The following is a 26,766-nucleotide window of genomic DNA, read 5'->3' as shown; positions in this document are numbered from 1 at the left end:
CAGCAGGATCTAACTTTTACAAACTGAGTCTTGTTTCAAAATGACTCAAAATAACTACAAATCTAACTATAATGAAAATAAAAGAAGCATGATGGAAAACACAGACTCCAGTGTTTCTGTTCTCTTTCAGCTCAGCTGCTGAATTTTAGCACAATCGGATAAACTCTTATTGAACCAGATGGTGCTACGGCCGCCTCCACTCTATAGTGTGATTAACTCTTCATCTGAAGCTCAGCAACACAGGATTTAAGAAGTGAACTATGAGGAGGAAACACACTTTTTATTGCTCTGATTCTGTGGAAATGAGACTTTGAATAAAGAAATTAAATCAGTTAAATTAGAGAGTCTGCTCCACTAGATGCCATTAAATTCTACGCACTGCACCTTTAAAGAGAGAGAGCAGCCAGTGAGTACAACCCTCTCGTTACATCAGGATAGCAGCCGCCCTGTGAGAGACTAACACTAATGAGTTTTTATCTTGTAGCACGCAGTAATTAAGTTTTCAAACCATGATGACAGACGACGTGCAGCCAGACTGCTGAAATAGTCACGAAGAGTGTTTCTACCCAATCGCTTCAAATAAAAATAGAGAGAGAGAGCTCAGCGTGTGGCGCCTGTGAGGGGGATGCCGGTGAAACACACACACACACACACACACACACACAGAAGTACACACCAAACAATCCAGAGTTTGTGTAAAGGTAATCATTATGGCTGATGAGCTCTCTGCAGCCGAGAACAAAGTGTGTTATTAGTCTCGCTGTTTTGAAGAGACGTCGCGATGAATAGGAGAAAAGTTGTTGGGAGACAAACAGTGTGAGCGACATTCTGAAGGGCGAGTTCAGCTTTAATTCTCCCTGCAGAGCGAGAGTCAGTCCGTACGTCCGCTCTCTCTTCACACACACACACACACACACACACACACACACACACACACACACACACACACACACACACACACACTGTTACATCCTCTCTGCAGCTTCACTGGAGCAGCTGTTGATTGAGTGCCTTGCTCAAGGACACCCAAGGGTCACACACACACACACACACACACACACACACACACACACACACACACACACACACACACACACACACACACACACACACACACACACACACACACACTCTATATTCACACCACTCCTGCAATGAACTCATGAAGCCGTGACCAAATAGGAAAGGGTTTCTCCTCAAATGCGAACAGAGATGAGAGCTCCAAAGGGTGCAGGGGACTTTACATCACTGCTGTTGCTATGCAACACAGCATCTTGGAAGCGATCTAATTAGTATTAGGAGGGTAACCTGCAGAAACAAAAGGAGATACTATTGAAAATGAGAAACGCAATCAAGATAAATAGCTGTTGACCTGTTTGCTCTTGACGAAGGAGGATGAGATTATTTCCTCCTGATTGTGGAGCGAGTGTAGAGGCATGTTCAACGTGTCGATGTGTCAAATGACAGCGATGATGCTGATGTAATGTTTAGCTCGGATACAGACTCAGGTAGATTCATATGAAAGGAATATTAAGCAGGAAAATATTTAAATTATATGAAAATAAAAGACTATGTAGGTCAAAGATTGAGACTTTTCAATACTATCAACAGGTGGTTTCCAGCTCTGATTAAAAGCTTTTCTATATTTCTCTTAACCCTCCTTTTTAAAAAAAAAAGGTGAAGGAAGGAAGGAAAGGAGTAAGGAGGGAGGGCGGAAGGAAAAGAGGAAGGAAGTAAAGGAGTAAGGAGGGAGGAAGGAAGGAAGGAAGGAAGGAAAGGAGGGAGGAAAGAAGGAAGGAAGGAAAGGAATAAGGGAGGAAAGGAGGAAGAAAGGGAGGAAAGAAGGAAGGAAAAGAGGAAGGAAGTAAAGGAGTAAGGAGGGAGGAAGGAAGGAAGGAAAGGAGGGAGGAAGGAAGGAAGGAAAGGAATAAGGGAGGAAAGAAGGAAGGAAAAGAGGAAGGAAGGAAAGGAGTAAGGAGGGAGGCGGAAGGAAAAGAGGAAGGAAGTAAAGGAGTAAGGAGGGAGGGAGGAAGGAAGGAAGGAAGGAAAGGAATAAGGGAGGAAAGGAGGAAGAAAGGGAGGAAAGAAGGAAGGAAAGGAGTAAGGAGGGAGGGCGGAAGGAAAAGAGGAAGGAAGTAAAGGAGTAAGGAGGGAGGAAGGAAGGAAGGAAAAAAGGGAGGAAGGAAGGAAGGAAAAGGAAGGAAGTAAGGAGAGAAGGAAAGCAGGAAGGAAGGGAGGGAGGGAGAGAGTGAGGAAGGGAGCAAAGAAAGAGGGAAGGAAAGGAAGAACGAAGGAAAAATTAAGGAAGGAAGGAAAGAAGGAACACTCAAAAGAGATGGGGTCAATTTGACCCGGGAGGACGACAGGAGGGTTAATGTCAACTAATCAGTGTAGAGCCAAACCAACAATGAATTAATCTGCAGTATTTACAAGTATTGTGTTTACTGTGTATCATAAACCTGATATATCTTATTATTCCTCTGTTAAAGACACACCAATGAGCCACACTGACTAACATCACTAACATCACAGTCACACTTTGTTTATTAACGATCATGTTTTCAGTCTGTGGAGAGATGAGATGACTTTATGAGTCAGATGCTACTGAGCATGTGCAGGAATATAGTCAGTTTACAGAGCTTTGCTAGCTTTACATAAACAACCTCATAACCAAGATATGAGAAATAACAACGTAGTAAACCCAACAATTAATTAATTAATTTTAGTAATAGTAAAAACATGGAAACATTAACTTCCTGTTGTCCTCGAGTCAAGGAAGGAAGAAGGAGGGAGGAAAGGAGGGAGGGAGGGAGGGAGGAAGGATGGAAGGAAATGGGGAAGGGAGGGAGGAAGGAATGAGGGAGGGAAGGAGGAAGGAAGGGAGGGAAGGAGGAAAGAAGGAAGGAAAGGAGAGAGGAAGAAGGAAGGAAAGGGGGGAGGAAGGAAGGAAGAATGAAGGATAGAAGGAAGGAGGGAGGGAGGGAGAAGGGAAAAGATGAAGGGAGGAAGGAAGGACAGAGGAAAGAAGGAATGGAAGAAAGAAAGGAAAGAAGGAATAAAGGGGGAAGGAGGGAGGAAGGAAGGAAGGAGGGAGAGATGGAGGATGGAAGGGAGGAAGGAGGAAGAAGGAAGGAAAGGAGTGAGGAAGAAGGAAGGAAAGGGGGGAGGAAGGAAGGAGGGAGAAGGGAAAAGATGAAGGGAGGAAGGAAGGACAGAGGAAAGAAGGAATGGAAGAAAGAAAGGAAAGAAGGAATAAAGGGGGAGGGAGGAAAGAGAGAAGGAGGGAGGAAGGAAGGAAGGGAGGAAAGAAGGAACAGTCAAAACAGACGGGGTCAATTTGACCCGGGAGGACGACACACACACACACACACACACACACACACACACACACACACACACACACACACACACACACACACACACACACACTCACTAATAAAAACAAATAAAAACAAATAATAAAAACTTGTTGACAGTAATAAAAATATTACTTATCCTTACATCACAGTTTATTATTGGTCTCCATGTAGAGTTTATATTCCTGTATGTTTATGTTTATGTTTATGTTTATGTTTATTTCTCCTGTAGTTCTGGATGTCCGCAGTAGCAACCACCATGCCCATCCCATCCGGAGCCTTCATGCCCGTCTTTATTCTGGGTGAGCAAAACACACTCACATCATATTTACATGCATGTGATTATTATTATTATTATTATTATTATTATTATTATTATTTTACTAGTTTTTGTTAAAGTTGAACATGTTTAATCGTCTTTTTAACTTAAGTAAAAAACACGACTGATTTAATATTAATGGTAATGATAATAAACTTTCTTTATAGAGCATCTTTTGTATAAGGATGTCGCTCAAAGGGCTTTTACAGAGAAAAATGAATAAATAAATAAAATAACAGCAAATAAACCAATAAAATATCAAATTAGACAGTGTTAAAATAAGTTGAAATGACAGTAATTATAAAAATTAAATTTATAATAAGTAAGTTTTCAGCTTTAAGGTAGAGTATTCAATCATTTTGAAGAATAATTAAAGAAAGCTGCATTTCCTATTTTCTTGTTTGCATTATTGTGTTTATTGTAAAAACTCAGCAGTAGATGATCTGAGAGCTCGTGAATGATTATAAAACGACAGAGAGTCTATTATTTAAAAGGCTTAAAAATGAGTAAAAGAAGCTTAAAATCTATTCTAAGAGATACTGGGAGCCGATGAAGTGCAGCTAATACGCCTAAAGTCTAATTAATGTTAAAGTATTAATTATTATTAATGCTTAACGCTGACACAGAATCAGTGGTGTTGTTTAGTGTTTAAATATTAGTATCAGGATCAGTTTCCAGTTCATCTTGGAGCAGTGACCTTTACCAAAGCTCCACTTTCAAATATTCCTCATTAACCAGGAAATAAATAAACTCTGGATCTGCTCGGTCATGCTGGGTTTCTGTTCAGCACAAAACTTTTAACAAGAACATTTACAGAGGAATAATAATAAAAAATAAAAGGCTGTTTATCTGGAGCTGAAACTAATTAATGTAACAATGTTGAAATAATGAGTCACGTGTTGAAAATTTGTCTTTTATTACATTTAAAACACAATAAGTGATCATATTAATTTAGTTTCATTGGTAATTTTCAAATATATTCACGTTAATATGTAACATGTGCTTGTTTTCATCTCTTTTAGAAACATTAACAAACCCAAAAAAAATAGGTCTTTTGAATTGATCTCTATGTATATAACATACTCAACAGATTTATAATAATAATACAATAATGCACATATAATAATACACTAAAAATATACATATATATATTTCCTTATTTATATATATATGCATGGTTATATATCAGGTTCATAAACACAACAAAAATCCACTACAAAATGAATAATTACCTCAGGTTTATTTCTTTTAATCATCTTATTTTTAAATCTATAGATATTTATTTATTGTCATTTTATATAAAACACAACGAAATTTAGTTTGCAGCACCAAAAAACAATCAGCATAAAAGAGAGGGGCATAAATAAAGGTTAAAGTAATAAATAATGCACAGAGAAGTAACACAATAATAAATAAATAATAAAAAATAAAAGTAATAAGGATAATAATAATAATGTTCAGGTAATTTGCATTTGTCCATCTAACTCCACAAATTGACTCCTTTAAATGATCTTAAACATTTTTGTTTTACATTTTTTTCTAATAATTTATTAGAATTTAAATAAGCTTATTTTTAACTTTATACAGTAACTATACAGTTTTTAAAATCCACCAAATCTCTACAATTTTAGAGCATGTGAATGTATAAATAATAATGATAATCAGCTTTATTTATAATTCTTACTGCTCTATAAAACATGGTAATTGTTTTGCATGTGTTTCCTCAAACCTCCAAACAGCAGGTAATGTATGGAAGTAATAATCAATGGTACAATATGTGTAATTTTTTTATTTTATAGATACTTAGTGAGAAACTAGTCTTGCCTGTAGTAAAGAGGAAGCTGCTTTTCATCTACTCTGGTTTCTCTGTCTTCACTGAGGAGGATAATCCTTTAGGGAGAGATTTAGTTCATCAGACTTTCACCATCTGCTTTTACTAGAAACACTGAAGACGTCTGTCTGCTCCGCTGTTTGTTAAACACGCAGTTTAACCCTCCTGTTGTCCTTGAGTCAAGGAAGGAAGGGAGGGAGGAGGAAGGAAGAATGGAAGGGAGGAAGGAGGGAGGAAAGGAGGGAGGGAGGGAGGGAGGAAGGAAGGAGGGAGGGAGGAAGGACAGAAGGAAGGGTGGAAGGAAGGAAAGAACGAGGGAGGGAGGGAGGAAGGAAGGAAGGAAGGACAGAGGAAAGAAGGAAGGAAGGAAGGAGGGAGGAAGGACAGAAGGGAGGAAGGAAAGAAGGACAGAGGAAAGAAGGAAGGAAGGAGGGAGGGAGGGAGGAAAGAAGGAAGAAAGGAAGGAAAGGAAATGAGGAAGGAAGGAAGGAGGAAAGAAGGAAGGAAGGAAAGAAAGAAGGAAGGAGGGAGGAAGGGAGGGAGGAAGGAAAGAAGGACAGAGGAAAGAAGGAAGGAAGGAAGGAGGGAGGGAGGAAAGAAGGAAGGAAGGAAGGAAGGAAATGAGGAAGGAAGGAAGGAGGAAGGGATGAAGGAAGGAAAGAAGAAGGAAGGCAGGAAGGAAGGAGGGAGGGAAGTAGGAAGGAAGGGAGGAAAGAAAGAGAGAAGGAGGGAGGGAGGAAGCGAGGAAAGAAGGAACAGTCAAAACAGACGGGGTCAGTTTGACCCGGGAAGACGACACAAAGGTTAAAGACCAACGCAGGCTGTTTGTTGACAGTGTTCATACATAAAGCCTCAATATTCATTCTCCTGTTCTTTATTATGGCTGACTAATCTTTATTATGAAGGTATATTCACATGTAAGGCAAGGCAGCTTTATTTATACACAATGGAAACTCAATGTGCTTTAGATTAAACAAACATTTAACTGTAAGAATTGGAAATAAGAAAAACATAAAAACGTGGAATATGAGAAATAACAATAAAATACAATAATAGTAAAAGCATGGAAACATTAAACGTCCTGTTGTCCTCGAGGGAAGGAAGGAAGTAGGAAGGAAAGGAGGAAAGGAAGGAGGGAGGAAAGAAGGAAGAAGCAAGGAAAGGAAGGAAAGAAGGACAGAGGAAAGAAGGAAGGGAGGAAGGAAAGGAAGGGAGGAAGAAAGAGGGAGGGAGGAAAGAAGGAAGGGAGGAAAGAAAGGAGGGAAGGAAGAAGGAGGGAAGGAAGGAGGGAGGAAGGATGGAAGGGAGGAAGAGGAAAGGAGGGAGGAAAGAAGGAAGGGAGGAAGGAAAGGAAGGAAGGATGGAAGGGAGGAGGAGGAAGAAGGAAGGAAGGGAGGAAGGAGGGAGGGACGGAGAAATGAAAAGAGGAAGGGAAAAAGGACAGAGGAAAGAAGGAAGGGAGGGGAGTAAGGAAGGAAGGAAGGAAGAAAGGGGAGGGAGGAAAGAGAGAAGAAGGAACAGTCAAAACAGACAGGGTCAATTTGACACACACACACACTAATAATAAAAAAATAGATACAATAAAAACAAAGTAAAGAACAATAAAAAGAGAGTGAAATAAACTACTAGAATAGAGCATTAAATAAATATGAGGTTGCAGCAGTTTAAAAAGCTAACAGTCAGTTTGTGTTTGTTTCTGTAGGAGCTGCGTTCGGCAGGCTGGTCGGTGAGATCATGGCCACCTTGTTTCCTCATGGGATCGTGTTCGACGGCATCCTTTACCGCATTATCCCTGGAGGGTACGCAGTCATTGGTTAGTCTTCCCTTCCCTCTATTAATCCCTCCGGTCTGAGGTCCCATCATAGTTTATCAGAGTTTAATGAATTAATCACAGTAGACGGCAGCGGAGGAGGTTGTAGCTCCACTTAATGAATAGAGTCTCAAACTTTGCCCCTTACATGTTGTACTGGTCTAGTAGAACATGTTGTACTGGTCTAGTAGAACATGTAGAGGTAAAGTCAAAGACCAAACAGCATCAAATGTGATTAAAGGAAAGGTTCAGAAGTTTTCCAGTGTGTCTTAAAGCATCATTCCTCCTGTTCATACCATAGACTGTATATAAGAAATGGACGTAACATCCGTGAAGTCACCCATTGGTTTGTGGACTGCTGCTCGGAGGCCAATAGTATCGGATCTGAGCAGCGCCATCTTGAAAATTTCCGGTGCATGCTGGGTAAAATAAAACAGGGATTCTACTTATATGGGCATCAGGAGGAGCATGAGGCGCCCTCCTGAACCTGTGAACCAATCAACCTGTCAATCACGACGTAGCCACGCCCTAATGCATACCCTGCTTTATCGTCAAATATAAAATCAGGGAGGCCAAAATGTCCCAAATGAACATCCTACTGCATTGAAGAAGGCTTTAAACTAGCGATTGAGACCATAAACACATTTTGAAAACGTTTACTGAGGTTAGAAATCAAGTGAGAAGTTGGTGAATTCTCCATTGACTTGTATAGAGACGGAAGTCCTTTTGACACCAAAACGGTCGCCCCCTGGTGGCCTTTTGATAGAATGCAGTTTTAAGTTACTTCCGCGTTGGCCTCATTGCAGAGGACCAGAACTCCCCGCCTGGTGTCCACACAGTCGTTATAAAGTAGATGATCAGCTTCTATTGAGCTTCATCAGTGTGAGTTAGTCACATCAAGTGATATCTGACACATTTACAGTCTTTGTAGCATCAGATTCCCTCTTAGTGTTTCCCTGTTGAGCTGTGGTGGAAGTATAGTAACAAAAAGACTTTGGCACTAAAAACACTGTAACGTGGAAACATAGAAGATGAAGATTTGACTCATTTGGACGACTGTAGCTTCATATTAGCTTTTAAACATATTTTTGCACATTTTTTGGATTTTATAATGTATTATTTAGGGATATTCTAATGGTCAGTATGAACAGGAGGAATAATTATAATGTTCATCCGTTCACCTGATTATTGTTTTAAGACTGACTTTAAAAACTGTGAACTTTCCCTTTAAATCATTTCCTTTAATAAAAAGCAGCAGAATTTAATCGATGCTGTTGCATCATTTATCTGTTCGGGCTCGGCCTCACTGTCAAGCTTCTCCTCCTTCCTCCTCCCTGTCTCCTCCCTTTCTCCTCCTCAACTGTCAGACCTCCTGCTCCCTCCAGCTCGTCAACGGCAGTCCGAGACTTCCTCTTTTTCTTTCTCTGCTGTCACTTCTCTCATCTTCTTCTTCTTCCTCTCTCTCTCTCCTTCCTCCTCCTCTCCTCTCCGGCCCCTCCAGTTGTCACTTGTTGTAAAGTTGTCCTCCCCGACTAATCTTCTTTGTCTCCTTCCTCCTCCCTCTTTCTTTATCATCCTCTCCCTCCTTCTATTCCTCCTTTTTTTCTCCATCAGAGCTCTGACAGTAAAATGTCAGCACAGGTTCCCTCCACTGTCCTCACCTCAGCCACTGACCCAGAAACGTGGCCTTCCTTCCTTCCTTCCTTCCTTCCTTCCTTCCTTCCTTCCTTCCTTCCTTCCTTCCTTCCTTCCTTCCTTCCTTCCTTCCTTCAATCCTCCTCCTGTTGCCCTACAAAGCCCACCCCCATCCCCTCCTCCTCTCCCTCCTTTTCTTTGTTATCCCTCTCTCCAATATTCCTCCTGTGACCTTTTTATTTGCTTCCTTTCACTTCCGACGCAACTTCTTTTTTATCTATTTTTGCTTTAGGAATCTTTTTGTGTCCTCTTCCTTTCACTGCTTTTCCCTTTTTCACTCAGCTATCCTTTCTTTTCATCCCCTCCATCCTTTCTTTTCCACCTCTCGTCCTTCTCACCCTCTGTTCTTCTCCTTTTCCATTTTTCCTTTATTCCTCCTGCCCTTTATCTCCTGGTTTCATGCTCTATCTTTTAGCCTTTTATCCACTTTTTAAAAATTATTTCTCCTTCTTATCCCTCCATCCTGCTTCTCAACTCTCTTTTTTTCCTCCTCCTCCTCCTTTTTCATCCTCCTATGTTTTCTTCTGTCCATCATCTCCTCCTCCACCACTTTCCACTCCCCAATCACCTTTTTACCTCTCCTTCCTCCCTCTTTAACCTCCCCTCCTTCCCCTTCACCCTCCCTCTTCTCTCTTTCCTCCCCTTCATCATCCCATCCCGTGTCTCTCTCTCTCTCTCCCTATAACAGGAGCAGCAGCGTTGACCGGGGCGGTGACTCACACGGTTTCCACGGCGGTGATCTGCTTCGAGCTGACAGGCCAGATCTCACACATCCTCCCCATGATGGTGGCGGTGATCTTGGCCAACATGGTGGCTCAGGGTCTGCAGCCGTCTCTCTACGACTCCATCATCCAGGTCAAGAAGCTGCCGTACCTGCCGGAGCTCGGATTCGGGCACATGAGGTCCGTACACGCCTGGAATTAGCATGTGAGGGAGAGAAAGGAGATGTTGTTTTTGTTTCTTTTATCACCTATCCATCTCAGCAACTTTCACCTGATGTCCTGCATTAGTGCAACAAGTAGGGGAGGGACGATACACGCAGCTCACGAGACGAGACGATACATGATATTGGGTTCACGAGGACGAGATTTTAACACTTTTTTAAAGAAAAATAGTTTTTATTTGACTGAAAATCACAAAATGCGAAACAATGCAGCCTCATTTTGAAATGTTTAATCATCTTTTAATGAATGTCACTTCTACTTTCTAAGTATGAATTATCATATGCAGTAAGCAATATGCAGCACTGTATAAAGTTTCCTCCCCATAGAGATAGATATTTTATAGATAGATCATTTTGGTATTTATGTGAATCACAATCACAAATACCAGAAAGTCTATTATAAAGAATAGAAACAATCCTAGTATATAAATATAAATGAGATAAGAGTCCAATTATCACAAATTATAACATATTGCTGATAAAAAAAACACAATAAAAGTAAATTGCACAAATCTCATGTCACAAAAATACAACAACATACTTATAAAGTGTGTTTTAGTTTGGTAGCGTGACTCATTTTACTGTTTGCATCATTAGACTCCCCTAGCTGCTCCTCCTGCCTCCTCCTAGCTCTCAGTGTAGAGACCTGAGGTCAACCTACTGCTGCTCCTCTCCTCATCTGCTACTGCTGACTGTGAAATCTTCTCAGCATGTAGAAGCTGGTAGTTCACAAACTAGAACGAGGTTAATAATCCACATAGTGACGCTATAAAAAGAAGACGTGACGTGCAAATGAGCGATAGAAAAACTGTCTTTTTTTTTTTATTGCTTCATTAGACGGCATTCACCTCCATGAGAAATATCATCACATGTTCAGTCTCGTTGCACAATACTTCCTCCATCCCCCTTTCTTCCTTCCTTCTTTCCTTCCCTCCTTCCTTTCCTTCCTCCCTTCCTTCTTTCCTTCCTCCCTTCCTTCTTTTCTCCCTCCTTTCCTTCCTTCCTCCCTCCTTTCCTTCCTTCTTCCTTCCTTCCTTCCTTCCCTCCTCCCTCCTTTCCTTCCTTCTTCCTTCCTTCCCTCCCTCCATTTCCCTCGATGAGATATATCGTCACATGTTCGGTCTCGTGGCTAAACATCATCACACCTCGAGCAACAAGCAAACTAATGCCTCCTGTTTTAATACAGAAAATTACCTCTCTGAAATCTAATGCAGAGGAGAGATAATCAGCACAGAGAGAGGTCTACTCTAAATGTTTCACTGTGTCTAACGGCTGTTTTTAACCTTGTGACTCTGTGCAGATAAAAACCATTAAAGGAGAAACATTTATAAGAAACAGAAAATTAGGTGCGAAGTCAAGAAGCAACAGAAAATGACAGTGGAGAGGTGCAGAGTGAGTTTAGCAGGAAAAGTTCAAGCAGAACATTTGTGTTTACAGATAATGATGAAAGATTCATTGCTTGTAATGTTGAAGGTGTGATTATGTGTTTATTTCTTTAAAAAAAAAAATAAAGGTCCAGTTTCTCAGACAGAGATTAAACCTCCTGTTGTCCTCAGGTCAAGGAAGGAGGAAGGGAGGAGGAAGGAAGGAAGGAGTAAGGGAGGAAAGGAGTAAGGAGGGCAGAAGGAAAAGAGGAAGGAAATAAAGGAGTAAGGAAGGAAGGAAAGGAGTAAGGGAGGAAAGAAGGAAGGAAGGATGGAAGGAATCAAAGGAGTAAGGAGGGAGGAAGGAAGGAAAGGATTAAGGAGGGAGGGCGGAAGGAAAAGAGAAAGGAAGTAAAGGAGTAAGGAGGGAGGAAGGAAGGAAAAGAATAAGGAGGGAGGGCGGAAGGAAAAGGGGAAGGAAATAAAGGAGTAAGGAGGGAGGAAGGAAAGGAGTAAGGGAGGAAGGAAGGAATAAGAAAGGGAGGAAGGAAAAGAGGGAGGAAGGAAAAGAGGGAGGAAGTAAGGAGAGAAGGGAGGGAGGGAGAGAGGGAGGAAGGGAGCAAATAAAGAGGGAAGGAGGAGAAGAACAGAGGAAAATTTAAGGAAAGAAGGAAGGAAGGAAAGAAGGAACAGTCAAAAGAGATGGGGTCAGTTTGACCCGGGAGGACGACAGGAGGGTTCAGACTAAAAACAAGAGTCGGTGGAACTCAACTCTGACACTTAGACTTAATCCCTTAATTCTTTATAAGTGTTTTTAGTCCTTTATCACAGACGCAGTTTCTCTGTTTCACAGCCAGTACAACATCTTTGTGGAAGACATCATGGTGAGGAAGGTGAAGTTCATGTCCTCTGAGTCCACCTACAGAGAAGTCAAACTGCTACTAGACTCGTCCTCACTTAAATCCATCCCGCTGGTGGATTCTAAAGGTAAACAAAAAAAAAAAGGTTTATTCTGATTTTCACCTTTGTGTCGTCCTCCCGGGTCAAATTAACCCCGTCTGTTTTGACTGTTCCTTCTTTCCTCCCTTCCTTCCTTCCGTCTGTACTTCCTCCATCCCCCTTTCTTCCCTCCTTCTTTCCTTCCCTCCTTCCTTTCCTCCCTCCCTGCCTTCATTCCTCCCTCCCTCCTTCTCTCTTTCTTTCCTCTGTCCTTCTTTCCTTCCTTCTTCTTTTCCTTTCTCCCTCCCTCCTTCCTTCCTTCCTTCCTCCCTCCCTCCCTTCTTCCTTCCCTCCTTCCTTCCGTCCTCCCTCCTTTCCTTCCTTCTTCCTTCCTTCTTCCCTCCCTTCCTTCCTTTCCTTCTTCCTTCCTCCCTCCTTTCCTTCTTCCTTCCCTCCCTCCTTCCTCCCTCCTTTCCTTCTTTCTTCCTCCCCTCCTGCTTCCTTCCTCCTTTCCTTCCTTCCCTCCTTCCTTCCTCTCTCCTTTCCTTCCTTCCTCCCTTCCTCCCTCCCGTTCTTCCTTCCCTCCTTCCTTCCTTCCTTCCTCCCTCCTTTCCTTCTTTCTTCCTTCCTGCCTTCCTCCTTTCCTTCCTCCCTTTCTTCCTTCCCTCCTTCCTTCCTTCCTTCTTCCTTCCTTCCTTCCTCCCTCCTTTCCTTCCTTCTTCCTTCCCTCCTTCCTTCCCTCCTTCCTTCCTCCCTCCTTTCCTTCCTTCTTCCTTCCTCCCTCCCTCCCATTCTTCCTTCCCTTCCTCCTTTCCTTCCTTCCTTGACTCGAGGACAACAGGAGGGTTAATCTAAATACAATGCATTAAATTTACTGTTTAAAGGTCCCAGAAAATGAGAATGTGTGGTTACTTCATGTCCATGATGCAGAGAGAATGAAGTTTAAATACTAAAATAATGTTTTTATCACACTATTAATAAAATAATGCCAATAAGCATCAAACTGTTTATAATATTTGGGATGATTTCTCTTCCTGCTTCCAGACTCTATGATCCTATTGGGCAGCATTGAGAGGTTGGAGCTGCTGGCTCTCTGTGATTGGTGGTTGTCTCCCCAACGGCGGCTCCTGATGCAGGTGAGGACGATCTGAGGCTGCTCTGTTTAAGAGATAACATTTATTATAATGTGTATTTTTATTATTTTTTTATCAGTCAGTGTTCAGTAATCATTGGACCCTTTATTTACTGGACTGTCCTTATTGTTTACACACTCAGGAGTCTTTAACCCTCCTGTTGTCCTCGAAGGAAGGAAGGAAAGGAGGGAGGGAGGGAAGGAAGGAAGGAAGGAAGGAAGGAGGGAAGGAAGGAAAGGAGGGAGGATGGAAGGGAGGAAGAAGGAAGGAAATGAGCAAGGGAGGAAGAAGGAAGGAAAGGAGGGAGGGAGGAAGGAAGGAAGAAGGAAGGAAAGGAGGGAGGAAGGAAAGAGAGAAGGAAGGAAAGGAGGGAGGAAGGAATGGAGAAAGGAAGGAAGGAAGGACGGAGGAAAGAAGGAAGGTAGGAGGGAGGGAGGGAAGAAAGAAGGAGGGAGAAAGGAAAAGAGGAAGGGAGGAAGGAGAGAGGAAGGAAAGAAAGAGAGAAGGAGGAAGGACAGAAGGAAGGAAGAAAGGGGGGGATGGAGGAAGGAAAGAAAGCGAGAAGCAGGGAGGGAGGAAGGACAGACGGAAGGAAGGAAGGCAGGAAAGAAGGAACAGTAAAAAGAGACCGGGTCAATTTGACCCGCGAGGACGACACAAAGGTTAAATACATATCTAACACATCTTCAACCTCCCTCATCTTTTAAATAAGTATTTAGTATTTAAGTAAGTAATCTGACTGAGTTTTTGCTTTCATACTACTGAATATGGAACATTATGTAACTTTGGTAAACACAGTAACTAAAGCTACAGTTACACTGAACATGAGATGATTTTAAAAATATTAATGTCACCAACAGATTAAACAAAAACAAGCATGCTGACTTAAAAATAAGTGTCAATATTAGGATTGACTTCATTATTAACCTGCATATCTCAACGGGTCATGTTTAATTCACATGGTGATTAAAGCAGAACATCACACAGCTGCAGCACCTCTCTTGTTTCCATGGAGAGAGACAGACTGCGGTGCCAAGAAGTAAAATACAAGCCACAGGTGTCTCAATGTTTCAATGAAATCCTCTGGAAATTAAATTATGCACTTTCACAAACATCCTTCATTGGAATGAGCAGAAAAATGGAAATTATGTATTTAAAAAAAGCAGCTGCTGCAGTCTGCAGGCGAAGAGAAAAGAAGAGACATCAAATCCCAATGCAAAAATGTGCAGAGAAGCAACGATTAATTGATTAGTCGCCAACATTTTAATTAATCAGTAACTATTTTCATAATGCATTAATCATTTTATGTCATTTTTTAAGAAGAAAATTGCCAAATTGTCTGATTCCAGCTTCTCAAATGCAAATATTTATTCATCTATTATAGTAATGTGAATATATTTGAGGTGTGGACTGGGATAAACTACACATTTGAAGACGTTATCTTTCTATTTTGGCAAACAGTAATCAACATCTTTCACAATTTTCTGACATTTTATGGACCGAATAACATAAATAGATGAATTACTAATGAAAATAATCGTTAGCTGCAGCCCTAAAAATGTGCACAAGCTTTTTCCACACTGAATTCAGGTCTGTATTAATCTATTTACCTGGATTTGGATTCAGGGTCCCAGCCTCCAGGATCAGAACCAGTCTCAGAAACACAGCTGGGAATCCTTCGCCTTCGTCGATGAGGAGGAAGAGGAGGACGGAGAGAAGGTGAGGCTCTTTAATCTCAACTTCTTTTTAATTATATAACAACTTTTAGTTCCAGTAAAGTTAATGAAGTCGTCTTCTGCAGGGCAGTCCGGTGCAGGAGGAGAGGAACGGCCCGCTGCCTTCTCCAAAACCTCAGGAGCCATCTTTGAACCACACTGCTGCTGTTCCTGGTGAGCAGGGAGGTGAGTCCTGTCTAATATTCATACAGTATATCTAAAAATCTATATATAATTACCTTCCTCATGCATGTTTCCAGGAGATAGAGCTGAGACAGGAATGAATAGATTACAGTAGAATAAGTAGGATGTTATAAAAGCAAATTTCCCTTCACTGGACAGGATTATTACCATCTCTGAGCTCCTTTAACTGTCTCTCCTTCTTCTTCTTCTTTCTTTAGCTCTGTTACACATGTGAAGTTTTGTTTGTGACATAGAAAGCGAGTCCGAGCAGCGAACGCCTCGCGGGGCTTGTCACAGTAATATTGATTCTTTCAGACAAGTTTTTGCTCACTAGGAAGATGTAATTGGATTTATTCTTTTTCTCTCTCTCGTCTCCTCGACTTCTCCTCCGATAATAAAAAAAACATGCCAACTGATGTGACTAAGCTCTGAGTCAGATGGTAGATGAAGCTTCAGGTTCTCATATGTGTTAAATACATTCATGTATTTAAAGAAGGTGACAAATGTAGTTAGTGTCCTCGGCAGTGAAGGTTTGATGGTCTCAGAGTCTCACATACACTGTTTGTTAGAGAATTGGGAAACCATTAATCGTTAACAACGACCAACTGTTCTTTTATTTAACCTTTGTGTCGTCCTCCCTGGTCAAATTGACCCCGTCTGTTTTGACTGTTCCTTCCTCTCTCTATCCTTCTTTCCTTCCCTCCTTCCTTCCTTCCTTGCTTCTGTCCTTCCTTCCTCTTTCCTTTCCTTTCTTCCTTCCTTCCCTCCCTTCTTTCCTTCCTTCTTCCTCCCTTCCTTCCTCCCTCCCGCCTTCTTTCCTTCCCTCCTTCTTTCCTTCCTTCCTTCCTTTCCTTCCTCCCTTCCTCCCTCTTTCCTTCCTCCCCCTACCTACCACCCTTCCTTATTTCCTCTGTCCTTCCTCCCTTCCTTCTTTCCTTTCCTTTCCTCCCTTCCTCCCTCCTTTCCTTCCTTCTCTCCCTTCCTTCCTTGCTTCTGTCCTTCCTTCCTCCCTCCCTCCTTCTTTCCTTCCCTCCCTCCTTCCTTCCTTCCTTCCTTCCTTCCTTCCTTCCTTTCCTTCCTCCATTCCTCCCTCCGTCCTTCTCTCTTTCTTTCCTCCCCCCTACCTTCCTCCCTTCCTCCCTCCTTTCCCTCCTTCCTTCCCTCCCTCCCTTCCTTCCTTCCTCCCTCCTTTCCTCCCTTCCCTCCCTTCCTTCCTCCCTTCCTTCTTTCCTTTCCTCCCTTCCTCCCTCCTTTCCTTCCTTCCCTCCCTTCCTTCCTTCCTTCCTTCCTTCCTTCCTTCTTCCTCATTTCCTTCCTTCCTTCCTCCTTTCCTTCCTTCTTCCTTCCTCCTTTCCTTTCTTCTTCCTCCCTTCCATCCTTCCTTCCTTGACTCGAGGACAACAGGAGGGTTAAAGTTATTTTAACAGTGGAGCAGAAATGAACTTATTGCTGCTGCTTCATTTTATACTCTGAAGTTGAAATTTCGGAGTTCCCAGATGGAAATTTCAACTGAATGTTGGAAGAACCTCACCAACCATTACCTCAAAATCCAAGATTGTATGAAAGCAGTGTGGACATGTTGCTATGGTGATATGTAGGCACAAAATACAGCGAAATTAGTTTTTATCAACTGGTATCGCTATGAATGATTAACCTGGCTAGAACTGGTTTCTGACTTCCTTTTCATAAGTTTGGGATCATCAGGTCGCTCCTCTCCGTGATTCACATGAAGAAGAAGAACCTTCATCATCTTCCCTTAAACCGTGCTGCAGGGAGCCTTTACAGTGTTTTAAGTCTAAGCAGATACTGTATAGATTAAACCTGATTGATCGGTCGTCCTTGAGTAAGTTTAGAATCGGGCAGAGTTTCTTTAGACAGGTGACACGCAGCGTGAGGTCACATGGTCATTAATCACCTGAACCGTCAACGATCCGCCTGTCCGACCATCAGTTGGATTTCTGGCTCGTCGTCCTGCAGTTTGAACAGTTTCACAGTCAGCTGCTGTCTAATGATTCATTATACTGTAAACTGTATACTGAGCTTCTTTTAATATTATTGGAGTCATATTTTATTATGTGTTGATGTGACGGAGACGGCTGTGATATCAAACCGAGCTTCATTACAACAGATTTCAAACCATCTGTGGCTCCATGTTGTCACTTATTTCTTCTTCTGTTTTCTTCATATTAAAACGGCCCAAAGTAATGATGCTTTATCTCTGTTTGCCAACACTGGCTGTGGATACGGCCGTTTGGATTGAATAAACTTTATTGTAATTATCAGTGGACAAAATTACCACAACATAACACCTTAGTAAAAAAATATGATTTATAAGTTACAATTGGAAACCTCCTAATGCTAATATTCCCTATATACTACTACTACTAGTAGTACTATATATACTACTATATACTACTACTACTAGCAGTACTATATATACTACTATATACTACTACTATCCATCTGCCAACATATGGCGCTTTTCCACTACACAGTTCCAGCACGACTCGCCTCGGTTCTTTTTGCGTTTCCACTATACAGTTCTAGAACTACTCGACTCTGTTTCCATAGTGATAGTACCTGGTACCTGGTTCTTTTTTAGTACCTGCTCTGGTGAGGTTCCAAGCGAGCCAAGCCGGTACTAAAATGTGACGTCGACACACTGCTGGCCGCTGATTGGTAGTTGTCGCTGGAAGAGTCATGAGCCGTCCCACACAAGAATCAAACCCGGCATTTTTAAATACCAACAACAGCGTTACCATAGTTACAACCATACGGCTCAATTTTTCTTGCTTTGTGTGAGACAGAAAGCCTCATACAGCAGCAAGTACACCATCACCTCCATGTCCTCCATTGTTTATGTGTTTTGTGTCGCGTATAAAACGAAGTCACGGCAGTTTCGCGGAGCCGTGCTTTTTTTTGTAATGGAAAAGGTCTGTCCTGGAACCTTACCGAGGCGAGGCGAGCCAAGTCAAGTCAAGGCGAGTCGTGCTGGAACTGTATAGTGGAAAAGCGCCATTAGTTGCCATCATGGGGTCAAGAGCCTTCAGCCGATCTGCCCCCCCCCCCGCCTCAGGAACTCTCTCCCACCAGACATTTGCACTTCGGACTCTGTCTCCACCTTTAAATCCCGCCTGAAAACGCTCCTATTCAGAGCTGCATACTCTGTCTCACACTAACTATGCAATCACGTTGTTTATTTATTGCACTGATGCACTTTATAGTCACATTCATATTTATTTCTTTATCTTTGCACTAAAATGTTACCTGATTTATATTGTTTGATGTACTGTTGTTGTGTTTTATGTGCCTTGTAAGGTGTCCTTGAGTGCTTTGAAAGGCGCCTTTAAATAAAATGCATTATTATTATTATTTACTACTTCTACTACTTCTACTACTACTACTATTATTACTACTACTACTACTACTACTTCTACTACTACTACTATTATTACTACTACTACTACTACTACTATTACTACTACTACTACTACTACTATTACTACTACTATTACTTCTACTTTGTTCATAAAGCACTTTACAAAATCGAAGTTACTTACAAGGCAGCATAATACATTAGACCTAGACACACAGTGAACTCATCAGCAGCCTATCAAAGACACCAGCAGACATTTTCCCATTGAAATGGTATCCAGGCAACACCAGCAGTAATGGCTTGGTTTGGTTGTCGGGAGTCTCTTTGAAAAAAGAAAAAAAAAAAAACTCTGTTACATTTTTTCTCTCTTTCTCCAAATGCTACAAATCTTCTTTTTTTTTTAAAGTTGCATGTTGTGTAATTTCTTGACCCTCTTCACCTTCCTTCTCTGTCAGATAAAGGTCCGCTGCAGTCGGTGAGGAAGACCCTCAGCTTTCTCTTCATCGCTAAGAGCGGACAGACAGAGGGACAGTCGCAGGTGTGTGTCTGCGTATGTATTCCCTACTGCTGCACATGTGTGTGTGTGTGTGTGTGTGTGTGTGTGTGTGTGTGTGTGTGTGTCTCTCTGTGTGTATCTGTGTGTGTGTGTGTGTGTGTGTGTGTGTGTGTGTGTGTGTGTGTGTGTGTGTGTGTGTGTGTGTGTGTGTGTGTGTGTGTGTGTGTGTGTGTGTGTGTCTGCGTATGTATTCCCTACTGCTGCACATGTGTTCACACTCATCCACTGCATCTCACATCTGTATGACTCTCTCTGTGTGTGTGTGTGTGTGTCTCTGTGTGTGTCTCTTTGTGTGTGTGTGTGTGTGTGTGTGTCTCTGTGTGTGTCTCTTAACTATTATTCAGAGATGTTCAGTGAGTGTACTCAACAGAAGAGAAAGAAATGTTCCCTTGAGTGAAGCAACCATTGAAATGCAAATAAACCCCCAGAACCGCGACCTCACTCACTGAGGATATAAATATTTATCATTTATTTATTTATTTATTTATTTATTTATTTATTTATTTATTTATTTATTTTCTATTGTGGACGATGCTTTTACTCACTGTTTGTATTAATGATTAATTGACCCCATCTCTTTTGACTGTTCCTTCTTTCCTTCCTTCCTTCCTTCCTTCCTTCCTTCCTTCCTTCCTTCCTTCCTTCCTTCCTTCCTTCCTTAATTTTTCCTTCGTTCTTCCCCTCCTTCCCTCTTTCTGTGCTCCCTCTCTCCTTCCCTTCCTTCCTCCTTTCCTTCTCTCCTTACTTCCTTCGTCTTTTCTTTCCACCCTCCCTACTTACTCTTTTCCTTCCTTACTTCCTTCTTTCCTCCTTTTCTTCCTCCCTTCCTCATTCCTTCCTTCCTTCCTTCTTTCCTCCCTTACTCCTTTACTCCCTTCCTTCCTTCCTTCCTCCCTCCCTTCCTTTTTTCCTCCCTTACTCCTTTCCTTCCTTCCTGCCTTCCTTCTTTCCTCTCTTACTCCTTTCCTTCCTTCCTTCCTCCTTTCCTTCTCTCCTTACTTCCTTCCTTCTTTCCTCCCTCCCTTCCTTCCTTCCTTCCTTCCTCATTCCTTCCTTCTTTCCTCCCTTGCTCCTTTCCTTCCTCCCTTCCTCCCTTTTTTTTTTTTTAAGGGTGAATTTTTCATTACGGGCTCTGCTTTCTTCAAGCTGATACTCTTATCTGACACGAATACACAACCTCAGACAAACTCTCCCTCTACTCCGATGTGGAATCTTTCTTTCTTTCTCTCTTTCTTTCTTTCTCCTGTCATTGAAATGTAAAATTAAAAAAAAGGCTAGATTCTGGAGGTAGGCTTATTATTCGGGGCCTGGCAGGCCGCGTCTGGCTCACATGGAAACTAATACATGTCATCTGTTTATACAAGCAGAAATGAATGAGAGAAAAAAAAAAGCACATTGGAAATAAGCATATTCTTTGTAAGCTCGCTAGATTAAAAGTTGATTTCTATTGTTCCGGCTGCTGTGTTGGTGTGTTACCACTCTTGATTTGGGGGGGGGGGGGGGGTTGGATTCAGTCCTATTTTTCCTGCATGGGGTGATTGTTTTTACAGCAAGCGAGCTTCAATTCTACCGTCATGAATATCAAATAGACACAAACACACAGTGGGGGGAAATTGCCACCGAGCATCAAGCCAAAAAAATCCAGGCTGAATTCTGGCTGTGATTCAGGTCATTTGTCTGATGTCCGCTAACCAAAAACAAAACAAACACTGACCTTTTAGAGAATGATGTGTCTGGTGTAACTGTGTCAGCATCTTGTTCATTTTAACATTAGTGTAATTGTCGTGATTAATAATAAGAAACACAGACTGCAGAGATACAGTTGAAGAGATAAAAATAACAAAAGGAAGGACTTGTATAAATGTCAACCCTGTCATTAGATAAATAAGCCGTCTTCTCATCCTGACATATAAACCTGTGAGCAAGGTGGTTTTATTTTTGTCGCTTCAAGGACAGAAGCAGCCTCGACAGCCAGTGAGGGAAATGTCAAATTAATTTCACAAAAGCAGGTTACAGGAAGTATCGGACTGAGAAAGCAAAGTATGAGGATACGAATAAAAAAACAACAGTTTGTGAAAGTATGGCAGGATATTTATGAAGCTTTATAAGAACTTGGTAAACTAGCTGAGAAGTAGGGATAGGATATGTGAAGCAAGATTGGGAAGCTAGTATATGGGTCAATGACGTATAAGGATTTAGAACAACTCAATTTTAGAATAATAAAAAACAAGCATATCTAATGCAGTAGTTCAAACATTCACAATGTTGTGTACCTGATAATTCATATTATAAATGTGAAATTAAGTGATTTTAGTGGGGGGGTTTTCAAGATTAATTGGCACTGGCCTTAAAAAGAGTCATGTGGTGCGACCACGATTCATCTTGAAATAAATTAATTTACTTAACACGCTTCACATCTTTTCTTTTTTTTTACAAGTTTTCAGTAATATAAAGTGTTTGGAAACAAAGTATTTTTGCATTTTTTAAATTTTTTTTGTAAATGATGGTCTTTTATTTATATAAGATATTTCAAGATTAATTGGCACTGGCCTTAAAAAAAAGTCATGTGGTGCGACCATGATTCATCTTGAAATATCTTATATAAATAAAAAATCATCATTTACAAAAAAAATTTAAAAAATGCAAATACTTTGTTTCCAAACACTTTATATTACTGAAAACTTGAAAAAAAAAAGATGTGAAGCGTGTTAAGTAAATTAATTTATTTCAAGATGAATCATGGTCGCACCACATGACTTTTTTTAAAGGCCAGTGCCAATTAATCTTGAAAAACCCACTAAAATCACTTAATTTCAAATTTATAATATGAATTTTCAGGTACACAACATTCTGAATGTTTGAACTACTGCATTAGATATGCTTGTTTTTATTATTATTCTACAATTGAGTTGTTGAAAATCCTTATACGTCATTGACCCATATATGGAAGTGTGGAAGTAAATGTTAACGTGTTAGTGGGAATGGTGGATGTGGAGTTATAAAACTTGGTTGAAAGACAATGTTGTGGTGTGTAATTCATGTTAAGTGTTATGTGTGGGGAGAATGAGTCGTGGGAATGTATGGGAGGGTATGTGTGCACTGTGGGGAGGTGGAGAGACAGGGAATTTTGGGGTAGACATGCTATTTCCTTGTTTTGTTTTGTTTTCATTGAATGTGAAAAATGATCGAAAAAAAAGCAAATAAAAATAATTATTAAAAAAAAAAAAAAGTATAGGACTCAGTTTCAGCTGCTGCGTCCAGTTTACTCCTGTAAAGATTTACAGAAGAAACTGAATGACAGTAAGCTGATTATAGAAGATGATCTCTGTAGACTCACTTTTTTATATTCATATTTAAAGTTATATTTCATGCATTTTCTTATATAGATGGTGGAAATTCAAAAGTAATGCTGTATCTCAAATCACATACTTCTATCAACCCAATAAACCTACTGATGGCTTATATCTGACAACAGTATAGTGGTGCTTAGTGCTAAAAAAAAACATCCTCGGCTTCAATTTCCTGTTTTAAAAGTGGCCCCTCCCCTTCTGCTACAGAGCCAAGATGGCGACCATTGAAGGCGAGAAGTGTCCATAGTTACACACTCAACCGTTTTGAGTGGGGCTGGGCAATAAATCGATATATTGATATTGTAATATTTTATAGATATCGTCTAATAAGAGTCTTTTCCTTCTTTTAAAGGCTGCATCACAGTAAAAATGTCATTTTCTGAGCTTAACAGACTTTTTTATTATCTGCCTTTATCCACTTAGTCATTAGATCCACATTACTGATGATTATTTATCAATAATCTCATAGTGTAAATATTTTGTGAAAGCACCGATAGTCATTCCTACAATACTGTCAAAATATCAATATCGAGGTATTTGGTCAAAAATAATATGATATGTGATTCTGTGCATATCGCCTGGCCCTAGTTTTGAGTTCAACATCCAGGTTCTTGTAAGTATAGAAGAAGAGATTTGAGACACAGCATCAATGTTGAGTTATTATTTTTGTATAACTGCATTTTGAAGTTTCCTGATGCAGCTTATTAATCAATATAAAACACACTGAACTGTACTTCAAGGTGCTTTACCTTCACTTCCCTCATGTAAGATTCAGAGGTTTATTCTTGATTTAGAGGCGACATTCAGCCTGTTTCAGAGGAAGAAAAGTGAAAGAAATAAATCACCAACATGTCTCATCTCATATGTCTTTTCCCTTTTTTCTTTTTTTTTCCCTCTCCAGGAGCCTTGTTCTCCTCCCATGTCAGACACGATGACACCAGAAGAGGTACGCTAACGTTGGATATGCATGGTTTGATCAAAATGTTTGTTGTTTCTAATTATTTACAGCATAGTGATCAGATCAGTCCAAGTCATTTGGGGTTAGCTGGAGGTAATTTCCACCAAAGAAATAGTCCTTAAGAGAAATGTTTGACAGGAATGTTTGTGCATAATAAAGATTCATTAATTTACATTAACGTTATTGGAAGTTTGGAGATGTTGTGATATTTTAAAACCCAAACCTATCTGCTAAAACTGGCAGATTTGGGTGAACAGACTCTTTAAAACAGACTGAAAAATTAGATAAAAATTAAATAAATGATTTAAAACAATGCAGTTGAAAATCAGACATGATGAGCCCTAAATGTAAGAGCACCATAGATACATCAATCAATCAATCAATCAATCAATATATACTTTATTGTCCCTGAAGGGAAATTTGTCTTGGACTCTGAGTGCTCAGACAGCACTGCCAATAGTTAAAAGGAACAAAGAAAGTAAAAGTAAAAGTAAAGTTGCACATTTGCACAATAATAACTGATGTAATGCTACCTATTACCTCAATATACACATATTGCACGTTCCCACATACATATAACTTACATACATACATAGATACATCCTGTGCAATACTGTCACATTTACCTCTCACCATAGAAGTGCAGTAATCTTATTTATTACTTAATATTATATATGTGCGATACAAACCTGCATATTTAACTTAAATTTTACTTCTTTATATCTCTTTCTGTTTGACCTCCACTGTGAAGGCAGTGCAGCAGACCTTTCATTATATATATAGCTGTACAATAATAATGAAACTACTCTATTCTATCAGTCAGTATTATGATCTGATATGTAGTTAAAACACATTTAAATGCACTTTAACGGCTGATTACTGTCAGCTGATTTCTTCACAGTCATGATTCCTCCTGCAGAACATTGATTTTTTGATGAACATGTAAAAGCATCTTTGACTTCATAATTGTCTTTTTTTTTTTTTTTGTACATGTGCAGACAGGGAGAGTAGTTCAGAGAGAGCTGAACAATGCCTGTGTGTCATTATGTAACACACTGTGAGGAAAAGCTTGACAGAGACCCTCACACACTAAAGTACATGTAAAAGCATTTTCACATCATCTAAATAACCTGGTTTCTCTTTCCTTTATTCACTTGTTGCATAAGTGCATGTTTCCTTCCTTCCTTCCTTCCTTCCTTCTTTCCCTAATTCTTCCTTCGTTCTTCCCCTCCTTCCTTCTTTCTTTGCTCCCTTCCTCTCTCTCTCCCTCCCTCCCTCCCTTCCTTTCTTCCTCCTTTCCTTCTATCCTTACTTCCTTCGTCTTTTCCTTGCACCCTCCCCCTTACTCTTTTCCTTCCTTCCTTCCTTCCTTCCTTCCTTCCTTCCTTCTTTCCTCCCTTCCTTCTTTCCTCCCTTACTCCTTTCCTTCCTTCCTTCCTTCCTTACTACTTTCCTTCCTTCCTTCCTTCTTCCCTACTTACTCCTTTACTTCCTTCCTCTTTTCCTTCCGCCCTCCCTCATTACTCCTTTCCTCCCTCTCTCTCTCCCTCCCTCCCTTCCTTCCTTCCTTCCTCCTTTCCTTATCTCTTTACTTCCTTCCTTCCTTCCTTCTTTCCCCCCTTACTCCTTTCCTTCCTTTCTTCCTCCCTCCCTTCCTCATTCCTTCCTCATTCTTTCCTTCCTTCTTTCCTCCCTTACTTCCTTCCTTCTTTCCTCCCTTCCTCCTTTCCTTCCTTCCTCTCTTCCTCCTGTCCTTCCGTGACCTGAGGACAACAGGAGGGTTAACAGTTCATAATATAATGTTTATTTTAATATTATTATTTATCTTTCTTCTCTCTTCTTTTTTATCATGCTCGGCTAAGTTGTTAACCTTTACTAACTCTGACACATTTACATTGCTGTGTGTGAACTAAACTGATGATTGATGTGTACTCTACCTGCCAAATAAATAAAATAAAATAAACCTTTTGGCAGTATTACAGCTTTAGTTGCTTTTAGTTAGCTGAAGTGAAACATATCACCAGTCCTACAGTCTCAAATGAATCCTGAAAGCTTTTCCTTCCCATGAAGTCAAAGCTGCCGAATCTCAATATAAGCTTTAAAAAAAAATAAAAAATCCACATTACATGCCTGTCACGGGTGTTTTAGATCTGTCACATATCAGGGGAGGAAGATTCAGAATCGGGCACGTCTCTTTAACTGCAGTGTGAACACAGCCAGAATTTTAAATGAGATGTCTTTTTTTTTTTTCCTTCTTTTTTTCCCTTTTTTTTTGTGTGTGTTAACAAAAAAACAATATTGTGCCCTCCAGCGTTATTCTGTCCTCTGTGTTTCCTTTTTACTCTCGTTGGCGTCGTCCCAAAAAAACGCTCCTGTAAATCCTACAAGACTGCTGCCCTGCTGTCACAGCAGGCCGAGGCTTGTAGGTGAAATCCATAGAGAGAGGGGGGAAAAAAGAGGGGAAAAAAAGAGAGAAAAAAAGGAAAAAAAAGGTGTCAGACATCCTAAATCTCAGAGGGGAGAGCGGTGACACGGCAAGGACGCAACACGGGGTTGCAAGGTTTTTATCACAGCTGCAAAACTCCTTTATGTTAGCTAAGCAGCCACACACACACACACACACACACACACACACACACACACACACACACACACATTTATCTTCCCTTTTCACCCAAACAAGCAGCTCCAGTGTTTAGATGATTTATTTACAGGTGAATAACGTTTTAATCACAGTGTTAAAATGAATCTTTCCCCTCCGGTTGAACTCGTACATTTAAATGCAAAGAGAGACATGTTATTTATTTATTTATTTATTTATCTATTTATTTATCTCTTATTTATTCCCCCCCCCCCCCCGAGAGACTCTGAACTAACGCCAGCTCGTCCACCTCAGTGATAACCTTGCTTCTTATTTGCTGCCGCAGATCAAAGCGTGGGAAGAGGAAGAGATGGACAAGCCAATGGAAATCGATGAGATACGAGTAGACCCTTCCCCTTTCCAGCTGGTGGAGAGAACATCGTTACACAAGGTGGGTTCATATTAACCCTCCTGTTGTCCTCGAGTCATGCATGTTTAATGCATTTTTTTCTCCTCATAAAACAAATAAAAACATATTTAGCGTCTCAGTCTGGAGATCGCTGCTCCGCTAATGTTAGCTTCGGGGTAACAGCAACATTATCATATATTATAATATACTTCATGTTTATCTTTCAAAGGTAATTATTTAGTCATTAA

The 26,766-nt window shown here is 40.7% G+C and overlaps 1 protein-coding gene across 1 annotated transcript in view; it reads left to right on the top strand.

Annotated features, from left to right (window-relative positions):
• Window positions 1–26,766, top strand: part of LOC133996887 (chloride channel protein 1-like) — a 78,135-nt gene that overhangs the window by 45,633 nt on the left and 5,736 nt on the right. The window contains 5 exon segments of the mRNA XM_062436403.1: window positions 5,415–5,417; window positions 15,192–15,279; window positions 19,120–19,202; window positions 23,472–23,516; window positions 26,456–26,560. Of these exon segments, the coding sequence (XP_062292387.1) occupies window positions 5,415–5,417; window positions 15,192–15,279; window positions 19,120–19,202; window positions 23,472–23,516; window positions 26,456–26,560 (324 nt within the window).

This window comes from Scomber scombrus, chromosome 16 (genome assembly GCF_963691925.1).
Source record: "Scomber scombrus chromosome 16, fScoSco1.1, whole genome shotgun sequence".
Classification (NCBI taxonomy): domain Eukaryota; kingdom Metazoa; phylum Chordata; class Actinopteri; order Scombriformes; family Scombridae; genus Scomber; species Scomber scombrus.
This window is presented reverse-complemented; position numbering and strand designations above follow the sequence as displayed.